We start from the raw sequence: 10,988 nt of genomic DNA, 5'->3' as shown, positions 1-10,988 counted from the left end.
GTGTCTTCTCCGAGACATCGAGTAGAAGTCCACACCTCCAATGTCTGGGAATCGAGAAACTTTTACATCCCCTCACCGTCGCTCTCAAAGCGACTGGGTCAATGGGAATGGGATTGAAGTCAAAGTGAGAGGGAAGAAAAAGAAGGAGAGAAAAAAAAAAAAAAAAGAAGAGTTCACAAGCTCTGGCAGCACGCCATTTTATTCCCTCTCTGTCCGTCGGTGGTGGGTGGCACACTGATGTCCACAACGTTGTTGCCCGGAGAGTCATCGTGCATCGATCTGTCCGATATTTGCTTCTGGGACACAATGCGGTAGATTTCTGCCAAGGAGGAAGACATGCTTAAGGAAAAAAAAAAAAGATTACAGAAATAACAAAAAAAACTCTCCTTCTTACCTGTGAGGATGTTTTTGAAGGCTTCTTCCACATTTGTGGAGTCCAAGGCGGAGGTCTCGATGAATGACAGCGTATTCTTTTCTGTCATGTAAAAAAGCAGCACCGAAAATGGTTTACGTCTTGAAAGAATATTTTCATTCAATTTTTGCTCAAACTCCAAATATTTGCAGACAGTACATAAAATGGGTCAACATTTTAGGGAACTGAAAACAAGTCTTTGGACTTCATCTCAGTCATAAAGAAGTCACATTTATTTGTCTCAAATGTTCGAATTAATCCCGGATTAATCAGTTCTTTGAATTTTAGTCCGCCCAATACCCATTTTTACTCATTTTTTTTCACCGTTAGACAAGTTAGGTGAAAAGCTGTTAAACTTGAAGATCCAGGTGAATTTACCAGCGAAGGCCCGCGCTTCATCGGTGGGCACGGCCCTGAGGTGTCGCAGGTCGCTCTTGTTCCCCACCAGCATGATGACAATGTTGTTGTCAGCGTGGTCCCTCAGCTCCTTCAGCCAGCGCTCCACGTTCTCGTACGTCAGGTGCTTAGCGATGTCGTACACCAGTAGAGCGCCCACCGCTCCTCGGTAGTACCTGACGCCGTAAACACGGTCAGCTCTATCACTCGCAAACATACCGGGCCAAGATGGAAAGTCGGAAAACACTCACGCCGAGGTGATGGCTCGGTAGCGTTCCTGTCCGGCTGTATCCCAAATCTGAGCCTTGATGGTCTTGCCGTCAACCTGCAAGCTGCGGGTGGCGAACTCTACCCCGATGGTGCTCTTGCTCTCCAGGTTAAACTCATTTCTGGTGAAGCGTGACAGCAGGTTGCTCTTGCCCACCCCGGAGTCTCCAATCAGCACAACTGCAAGCAACCAAATACCATGCAGAACAATAGGGGTGAAAAATGTATGGGAATGTTTTCTAATATTCAAACTGAGCATCCCAAAAGATTAGACATTTTTTCATAGTGCATTAGTCTGGTAAGACAGACAAAAGGTCACCGAGTCCAAAAATAAGATCTCAATATTATCCTTAGGGCGGCACCAATTATTACCATTAAATGTATTCGTGACTAAAAGAACAAATAGGTGTGTTCACTGTTATAGAGTTTGTTACTTTAAGAGCCCATGCACCTCGAAAGATTACTTATGTAGGATTTGAACGATTAAATTAGCTCGGGTTGACGACATAGTTCACTATTACGTGTTTTGCCCCTATTGCAAGTTCACTGACGTCATGCAGAGTGCTGACTTATTGTGATCCAGCAGCGTCTACGTTTGCTAGCTACTAGCTGTTTCCCAGAACACTTGACTCCACGGCCTCTAAGGCAATGTTAGTCTAAGTATGTTATGTTCAAACATAACATGGAGTATTTTTTTTCTAACGTTGGGCAACTTGTGTTTTCCCCGTTCCTCAGGGAGCTAACTTTAGCATTACCGTTGCTTTGTGGTACTTCCTCGTGTTACGGGCTATTAACGAGCGCCAGCGTCGAACGTTACTGTTTTTCCGTTCCCTAGGGGTCTTACCTTTGAATAAATAATCGTATTCATCATCTCGGTTTCCCATTTTTTCCTGTGGAAACTGGGGTCTGCCTGTTAGTTTTCCAAATATTGCCTAACAGACAAACTCCGCCTTCAAGCAGGAAAACGAGTGCGTCACCAATACAGGCCGTGACTTTCGACCAATTAGAATTGGACGTTTGTGATTGACAGTTGTGTCGGCGAATCAGATGCTCCTAGAGAAGTCATGGGACGAATCTATGCATGAAGACGCCATTGCGCAGAATCCATGACCCACTTTGTTACATTAAAATTGATTCTATACCCATTTTCAATCCTGCTTTTCATCAAAGTATTATATTACATTATTTGCAAATATATGTTATAAACACGATTAGATGTTTGTGTGTACATGTACATGTGTAGATGCTATTTTTTTTCTTTGAAAAAGTATCATTTAGAGTTTGGCAATGTAAAGATAAGACATTTGGATTTTGATCATTTTATTGTAAACAATCAGTTTTGAAAACTTCAACAACAAAAGTGGCAACTATAAGCAATGAGTGCTCAATAAATACATAATGACAATATTTTATAAATATATTTGGCATGATGCAAAAAGAGGCAAGGGGAGTCACTAATACTGCTTGACTGCATTTAGACTGTTTGGTCTGCACTGAAATGCTCCATGATGGCGGTTCAGTCAACATTCAACGCGTTTCATCGATGACAGGAGAGAGGGGGGGGGGGGGGGGGAAAGTGCTCGTCCCAGGAGACTTAAGTGTGGAGGATGAGGATGAAGGTTGGTGATGATAAAGGTCACAGGTTTTGGCAGCACTGCACTCTGGGCCCCTTGTGGCCGTCGCTGGTGGGCGGCACGCTGATGTCCACCACGTTGTTGCCCGGCGACTCATCGTGTGCGCATCGCTCGGCCATCTGCTTCTGGGAAACGATGCGGTAGATTTCTGCGGCCCGAGGAAAACAAAAAACAAAAAAGAACTGCTATACTTGTGTCTCCATTTGAAAAAAGATAAGATTTTCCAAATGTGAAAGGCTAAAGAAAATCGAGAAACGATTTTTTTGATACGAGTAAAATGGAGTGTGCCCACCTGTTAATATGTTCTTGAAGGCCTCTTCTACATTTGTGGAGTCCAGCGCTGATGTCTCAATAAACGACAGTGTGTTCTTTTCTGTTCAGGAAGAAAATTCTAAGTTATCATTTATTACTACAGTGCAATTGTTTTGCATTGTGTGCGAGGATGTGAATATACCAGAGAAGGCTCGCGCTTCATCGGTGGGCACAGCCCTGAGATGTCGCAGGTCGCTCTTGTTCCCCACCAGCATGATGACAATGTTGTTGTCAGCGTGGTCCCTCAGCTCCTTCAGCCAGCGCTCCACGTTCTCGTACGTCAGGTGCTTAGCGATGTCGTACACCAGTAGAGCGCCCACCGCTCCTCGGTAGTACCTGACGACGTAAACACGGTCAGCTCTATCACTCGCAAACAAAACATACCGGGCCAAGCTGGAAAGTCGGGAAACACCCACGCCGAGGTGATGGCTCGGTAGCGTTCCTGTCCGGCTGTGTCCCAAATCTGAGCCTTGATGGTCTTGCCGTCTACCTGCAGGCTGCGGGTGGCGAACTCTACCCCGATGGTGCTCTTGCTCTCCAGGTTGAACTCATTTCTAGTGAAGCGTGACAGCAGGTTGCTCTTGCCCACCCCGGAGTCTCCAATTAGCACAACTGTTAAAGGGAAAAAAGGAAAATATTTTGTTTTTTGCTGTGGTCACTTATGTATAATGGAAAAACTTTGCTTTGGCGCCACCCAGTGGACGGTTAGTAGAACATAATTTTCCCCTTTCATTAATTCTAATCCAGATGATTTATTTGCTTTTCCTTGTTTAAAAAATACATAAGAATTCATTGAAATAGAAATTGCATGACATTATTTTTCCTAAGGGTTCAGCACTGTAAGAGATAGATAAAAAATTAAACCCATCGGAGAAAAGCCACCTAGGTGTGCGTAGTCTCAGTGACTCACTGGAACGTTTTGGCACTTGAAACTTTCCCTGCAGTCCTTTTCGCCTCAGGCAATACAAACGTTAGTGTCAATTTACAGAGCTGTCAATTTACCATAATCACATCAATCTTTTTGCTGCGGTTAAGAGATGTTGTGCGCCTATGGGACTGTTTAGTGTGTAGAGTTGCCTGCAAGTAAGATTGTTTGCCATTTTTGGCCTTCCGCATTGTGAAAATTATGAAAAGACAAATTAAATTTTTTTGGTTCAACAAATTGATGAATTGAATTAGTCTTAGCAATTAGCTTGCTTGATAATATCACGACACCCCATGTAAAATAAGAACGACACACTGTAGTTCTATGCAAATATAGTGACTTAAGAAGTTAATAGTCGTTTATATAATGTTTCAACGAGATGACATGTTTGACAATAGGATTTAACAGGTCGTAAAAAAAAATCCCAGACCGTCTGGCTAGCATTATCCGATGCCACTAGCACTAGTTGCCTGATGCTAATTAGCACACGTGCTAATCGTCCTATATCGCTTATCAACGCAAGTAAAGAGAAGCAATTTTTACCTTTAAATAGGAAATCATATTCATCGTCTCTGTTCGCCATGTTTTCATTAACGGCCTGTCAGTCTGTCAGTCAGTCAGTCAGTCAGTCCGTCTTTCAGTTGAGCAAGGACGCAAGGCAATGACGTCACCTCTTCGTCACCACCCGGTAACATGAAGTGACGACGTTATCACGTGATATAACCCTGCGAAGCGGAAGCGCCCTCCGTCATCAACCAATTATATAACGTGTAATTTGGAAAGAGCAACATATGACTAAAAGGGCTATTGAGAAATTTAGAATTTGGTTAAAAAAATAGATATAAAGAAAAAAACATTCACAACCGAATCATTTAAAATTGATATTTAAAAAAAGTAATGTACAGTTATTTACTGCAGCAATTGTGATCAACATAAATAGACGTTACTGTTTGCAATTATTTCTTGTTTGAATTGAAATAGAAATATCAAAATCAAAATATCTATTCTAAAAATCTTCCAATCAATGAATGAGAACATCTGTAATATTGAAAGTGGTAACAGCAGCAACAAGACAACGATTTAATAAAATGGGGGGAAATGGAACTATGTTAGATTACTTCGTCACTTAATCTTATGAAAGAATGAGGAGGATGACGATCAGTTTTAAAAATGTAAATATGACAGAATTTTTGATTTTTGACAAATACTGAGAAGACAACAACTACAATCTAGACTCAAGCATCCCGTGCATTCATGTAAAAACTTTGATCCAAGAAATAATGCGATCATTTCAATGTATAATGTTGATGGCTCGGTGTAGAACCAAAGCGAGTACGTCCAGTTTCACTTGTTCTTCAACTTTCTAACATTAAGCAGGTGCTTTCCATCCTTTAGAAAGAAGCCCAAGGGACGTGTTCAAACACACATACACACACACCCTCCCTGGACCAATCCGAGCTGAAAAGCAAACTATATCTTTGGGCACTGGAGTTTCAGGCTCTTAGTCAAATCGAGGACATGCTCTGGTGTGAAAGGTGCTGAAGACTCGACATTTACGATGAACAAGCGACAAGGGCGGCCCTTCAGCGTGATGCCACACTTGTATCATGAAGGATACCTGGAGAAGAGGTCCTTTAAAGACAAGGTAAAATAAATGGATAATAAGGATTAACCATATAAAATGTAAATGGTTCATTTTTTTTACATCGAGTCAGTGGGTCACGTACTTTTGGTTGTTTTGAAATCTAATGCATGTAAACCTGCTGTAGTTTGTTTTCAAATGTATGCATGTGTTTTTTTCTCCAAATGAAAATAGTTTATCACGTACTAAGATGTAATTTTGTTTCAAGTCAAAGGACCAACTCGACCTGTTTATTAATTTACCCTAAAGATAAAAAAGCAACACCACATAAACCTTTTTTTTTTTTTTTTTACATGATGTGATCCGATTTTAAGTATGTATGCTTGCAAAGAAATTCTGAGAATTATTCAAATCAATTTATATTTAAAAAGTTAACAAAACAACATTCACATTTACTACCGAGTTAAAATGGTACTTACTTTCGGAGTCTTCTGGAAGTCAAACCTGGTCGCTGTCTTGGAAAGTTGAGTTGGCCCAATGTTAAAAGGATGAATTGCCGATAATGGATTGATGTGTCATAATTAGAAACAAATCTTGATTTAGACCATTATTCACAAGATGTGCCTTTTTATTATTTCCGCACTTAACTTAATAATGACAAACATTGAATAGCCCGATTTAGTTCTCGGTGGCTCATACGTGGTCAAATATATATATATATTTTTTTTTTTTTTATCTTAACTGTGCGTGGGAACATTGAGTCACAACGTAGTGGCGTGCTGATTTTATCATGCTTCATATGCCAGGAAGCGGTGGTAAGTACATGTGGGTGCCAAACACAGACAATGAATTACTACTCATTGGCTTCTACTTCGTTATTTGAACATCATTCATTTGAAGAAAATAACAAACAAGCCGCTGTCAATCAACTCTTACCACCATTGCCAATCTCTAAAGTCAAGGAAACCTCAGCGTTAGAAACTATTACCGAGCATCTGTGTGTTTATTGTTATCTTTGGCTTTTAGTATATTATTTCTGTCGTGGTGTGATGAATCCACAAAAGAGAATAGAGCAACAAAGGTGAAGGTGGTGCAAGAAACGAACGTGGGATTACAACACGGGACGATATGCGCAATTCTATTGCAGTGTAGCAAAAACAATTAAATGTCAATTATCTACACACACTCATATTAACTAATGTACAAATGACCAAAGAAACACGCCAACAAAATGGCACCTTTGTACAGTGACTTTAAAGAAAGAATATCAAATATGTAGAACAGAGGTGGGCGCACTGGGTTGCACGTCCGCCTCACAGTTAGGAGGGTGCGGGTTCGATTCCACCTCCGGCCCTCCCCGTGTGGAGTTTCCATGTTCTCCCCGTGTCTGCGTGGATTTTCTCGGGGCACTCCGGTTTCCTCCCACATCCCCAAAACATGGCCGATTGGAGACTCTAAATTGTCCCTAGCTATGAGTGCGAGTGCGGATGGTTGTTCGTCTCTGTGTGCCCTACAATTGGCTGGCAAGCGGTTCAAGGTGTCCCTCCAGCACGCCCGCGACCCCAGTGGGGTCAAAGCGGTTCAGAAAATAGATGGATGGATGTTTTTAGGTAAAGCACAATTTAAAAAGATGACATATGAAGCATTTGTACTGCTATAAAAAATATCAAGTACTGTACAAACCAGTTATATTCCATCATAGCGTCTTGGAATAAAACTGGTTTGACTGTCTTGTCTCGACACAATGAGACTTGGAATGTATCCAACCCAACTTGGCAGCTTGAGTAGTATCTGTGGAAATATTTTGTGCAAGTCATGATAATTGACATCTCATTACAAGCCATCCTTCAAAACTAAACAAATGATGATATAAATGTGCTTGTTCGTTACGGGAATAGTTCTTTGTATGATATTTATATAATCACTTCACGTTATCTAATGTTATTTTCCCACGTGTGTCGCTGTAGAAATCTCGCAAGCTATGGACTTGTCTGTGTGGCAACACGCTTTACTTCTTCAACGACAAGAGGGACAATGACGTAAGTAACGTGAATTTAAACTCATCCAACTGATGGTTCCGAGATTCTGATGTTTGTGTGTGTGTGATTCTTTCAACAGTACATTGAAAAAGTGGAACTCACCGGGCCGATCACGATAACAGACGATAATACAATGGATTACAAATTGGACGCAGCCAAACTGAACCTGTTCACCAAAGATAGCGACATCAAATTCTCTGTGAGAAAATAGTCCATGAACATAACGCAAACACTCCAGCAAGTTCATTCCATGACAAAGAAACTTTTTTTTTTTTAATCCAGGCTCCCAATGCAGAGGCACGAGAACTATGGAAGGGCTTAATTCAATCTGTGTCTGAGGTTTGTTTCGCTTGTGTTCATAATATTTCAGATTATCATTTGGTGTGTTACATCAAATGATGATGTCGTTGCAGCTATCGGTGCCGTCAATGCTGAACCTGTTGCCGGGTCAAATGGTCATGCTGGAGGAGGTGGTGAAAAAGGAGAAGGAGAGAGTCCGTAATGCGCAACAATGTTCTCCAACCAATGACATGGAGTCTGCAAGGTTGCCAGAGTGAGTTTATGTTCACCACATGGAAACACAGGAGTCACAGGTTAATCATTAACTATAGGTGCTATAGGTACATCTCCACATACAATGGGGTAATTAACCTAGCAAAACTCCCCACACATGTTCCATCATGTACGTAAATACTGGAATAGGAACTGACTAAACTTGATTTTATGTGCTGTATGTTTTGCGACATACCGGAAGTTCGTACCTGCGTGAGTTATATCATTCTAGTTTGTTTTGATTTGGACTTTTTTAACTACAGTAACCTCAATTAAAATACAAATTGTTAGCATATTAGCATATCTTTCTCATTAGCTGCTGTATCTCAGCAGTATTTAGACGTGAAATGATAAAAAAGATCATTTTGCTCGTTACCATGCCAATTGATAGCACGTTATTATTTGTACCATAGTTGTTTCCACCCGGTGACCCGCATGGAGGCGGAAGTTCTGCTGGAACGACAAGCCAGCCGAGGAAACATGCTGCTGAGGCCCAACAGGGACAGCACCGGCTTCGCTATCAGCACCAGAGAAGAGATGAATGGGTAAATATTTAAAAATACTCACACATCACAAATCAATTGAGTGTAACTGGATTATTATTATTATTTTTTTTGCATCAGACCTATCTTCAAACATTTCCGGGTGATTCGCCGGCAGGATGATGGCTTCACCATCGATGTGCATGATCCTGTGAGTAGGAACTTGGCATCAGATCAATTCTCATGAGCAGCTTATAACTGAAGAATAATGAAGGCCATTTTGACCATTGTGCTCGATGGGCGTTGTTGGACCGCACGCCGTTGAACAAATAATAAAACTGAAAGTGACATTCTTTGTGTATGTGTGTAGGTTTCGTGCGGTTCGTTACTGGAGATCGTCGAGTACTTCTCGGAAGCTACAAATGGAGCTCTTATCCCGCTGACCAGGGAGGAAACGTACGAGCAAAACTTCTGTAAGAACTTTTGAATCTTTTTCTATGTGAGTCGTTGCCTTCTTTTTATGACCTTTTCTTGATTTTGGTTTGTGCAGCTTACATTAGTGTGGATCATGAGAATGGAGAGAAAAGGGTGCGTGGAGCCTCAACGCACTTTACGCTGCCATCCCAACAGGCTAAACAAGGTATAAACATAGCCGGTTTCTCACCAGAAAAGACAGAAAAAAATTAAGAAACAATTTTTTTTCTGAAGAATCCTACTATCATGAGCCTCTTTTTTTTAAAAATATATATTACTGTATACAGCTCTGGCAAAATCTAGGAAATAATAATAAATAAAAAAAAAGCCCATAAAACAAAAGTCACAGGACCTTGATGAAGAAAATTTTAAATTTCATAAATAGAAATATTTTTAAACATGTTTTGTGTGTTGGGTGAGTAAACACAAAAAGAAAACAAAAGACAAATGATGCAAAATCTACAGCATAGTGCAAAACGCATTTCAGAGAGCCTTAAGAGAAGTTGTCACGAATTTACAAATTAAAAAAAATAATAATGACACCTTTCTGATTTTTATTTGCAGCTTTGTCCAGAATGGCGAGTGAAGACTGGGAGGACAATCTCTACGTAAATGACAAGAGTGAGTATCATCTTGTGGTTATCTCCAACAAGCCGGGCTTCATTATTGGGTTCTTACTGACTCATCGTTGTCACGCTTTACAGATCACAAAGATTCCACAGTTGAGCGGCTGCCAGGTGAGTCTCTTTTTTTTTTCTCATGGAAACATTTTTTGGGTTTGTTTGGGAAAGTTTGAATTGGCTGGCCTTTGCAAACAGAGGACAACATTCCATACCTCCCCCAATTGTTCCCTGGCGTCAGGCTGAATCATCACACCTCTAAAATATATAGCATAGCATAAATACATTGCTAGCTAGCTAGCCAAACAAATTAAAAACATCTCTGTGTATGATGCAGAATCTATTAGAACAGATCCTATTTTCGGCCTGTATTTCCATAACTAACAAATGTGATTTCCTGTCTGCGCAGAAGCGGACAACAAAGCGCCGGAGAAACCGATAAAAACTCCAACGCCTATCCCTCGCAAGATTGCGCCACCTCCCGCCGCCAGGACCAGGGAGTCCAGGATAAGGAACCTTACAGACCCCCACGGCCCGAGTACGTCATTCTTTTTTGATGGTAATTTACACGTAACGTGCTAGTTAAGAATTCACAGGATCCAAATTATTTGAAATCTTCAGTCCAATAAAAATACTGCTCATTATGATAAACACAAATAACGAGTGTTGGTGTACTTATTCCTGCAGCCATATCGGAACTCAAACTGAAGCTCGAGAAGAGGGCCAAGTGTGTCGACTGACTGTGTGCCATGGCCGCAACCGATCAATGTGAACGTCTTTGGCGATACGTCTGTCGCCATGACGACCTTCTGCACTTTCCAACCCTTCCCTCATGTCTACAAGCTGCTTGTGGTCTGTTTTTGATATGTAAGAGTGGGCACAGATGTACATAGAGCCCACATATTTTGACTATAGATTTTTACTGAATGTAAATCGTTGGACTTGATGTCAATAAAAGTTATGAATAATTATGTGATTTTTGTGTTTGTCTTTTCTTAAATACACACACAGCTAAATTTAGAATTCAAAGTTAAGCATAATGCTGTTAACTACCAATACAAGACAACAATAGGAGGTGAGGCACACACAATGAAGAACTAATGCATGACTAAAAATAAAATTTTGACATTTGCAGAAGTTTTTTTTTTAAATCTATTTTGTGCTGTTGAGTATTGTTTAACCTTGGCAGAGTCTTCTCTGCCAAAGATTTCCAGAACATTCAACAGATGTTTTACTTCTTTTTTTTTTCAATCTTTATACCTCTTTATTACCTGATAGGCAAAAGATGGTGAT

General features: G+C 40.7%; 3 protein-coding genes across 5 annotated transcripts; 1 reads left to right on the top strand and 2 right to left on the bottom strand.

Moving 5' to 3' along the window:
* Position 1: 1 nt before the first annotated feature.
* On the bottom strand, positions 2–2,063 carry LOC147047198 (ras-related protein Rab-11B-like). 2 transcript variants are annotated; one of them, XM_085928001.1, is made up of 5 exons: positions 1,920–2,063; positions 1,060–1,255; positions 791–984; positions 395–475; positions 2–319 (listed from the first exon to the last, which is right to left on the bottom strand). In XM_085928001.1, the coding sequence occupies exons 1-5, from the start codon at positions 1,957–1,959 to the stop codon at positions 174–176; spliced, it is 657 nt and encodes a 218-aa protein (XP_085784127.1). In that variant the 5' UTR covers positions 1,960–2,063; the 3' UTR covers positions 2–173. The 2 variants fall into 2 exon arrangements, with proteins under 2 accessions (XP_085784127.1, XP_085784126.1); XM_085928000.1 differs by having other exon boundaries at positions 2–475.
* A 315-nt stretch (positions 2,064–2,378) lies between these two features.
* On the bottom strand, positions 2,379–4,652 carry LOC147047197 (ras-related protein Rab-11B-like). The gene is made up of 5 exons (XM_085927654.1): positions 4,490–4,652; positions 3,438–3,633; positions 3,164–3,357; positions 3,002–3,082; positions 2,379–2,857 (listed from the first exon to the last, which is right to left on the bottom strand). Exons 1-5 carry the CDS (start codon positions 4,527–4,529, stop codon positions 2,712–2,714), a joined length of 657 nt encoding a protein of 218 aa, XP_085783780.1. The 5' UTR covers positions 4,530–4,652; the 3' UTR covers positions 2,379–2,711.
* A 409-nt stretch (positions 4,653–5,061) lies between these two features.
* LOC147047196 (signal-transducing adaptor protein 1-like) lies at positions 5,062–10,671 on the top strand. 2 transcript variants are annotated; one of them, XM_085927652.1, is made up of 13 exons: positions 5,062–5,591; positions 7,496–7,567; positions 7,647–7,766; positions 7,850–7,906; positions 7,981–8,120; positions 8,533–8,664; positions 8,743–8,812; positions 8,972–9,074; positions 9,152–9,241; positions 9,640–9,696; positions 9,780–9,812; positions 10,105–10,254; positions 10,383–10,671. In XM_085927652.1, exons 1-13 carry the CDS (start codon positions 5,505–5,507, stop codon positions 10,433–10,435), a joined length of 1,164 nt encoding a protein of 387 aa, XP_085783778.1. In that variant the 5' UTR covers positions 5,062–5,504; the 3' UTR covers positions 10,436–10,671. The 2 variants fall into 2 exon arrangements, with proteins under 2 accessions (XP_085783778.1, XP_085783779.1); XM_085927653.1 differs by having other exon boundaries at positions 5,066–5,591; positions 10,105–10,233.
* Positions 10,672–10,988: the final 317 nt, after the last annotated feature.

The sequence above is a fragment of the Syngnathus leptorhynchus genome, chromosome 13 (assembly GCF_054491065.1).
Source record: "Syngnathus leptorhynchus isolate UIUO chromosome 13, UIUO_Slep, whole genome shotgun sequence".
NCBI classification, from domain to species: domain Eukaryota; kingdom Metazoa; phylum Chordata; class Actinopteri; order Syngnathiformes; family Syngnathidae; genus Syngnathus; species Syngnathus leptorhynchus.
The sequence above is the reverse complement of the archived record's forward strand: the minus strand, read 5'-3'. Positions and strand labels throughout refer to the sequence as shown.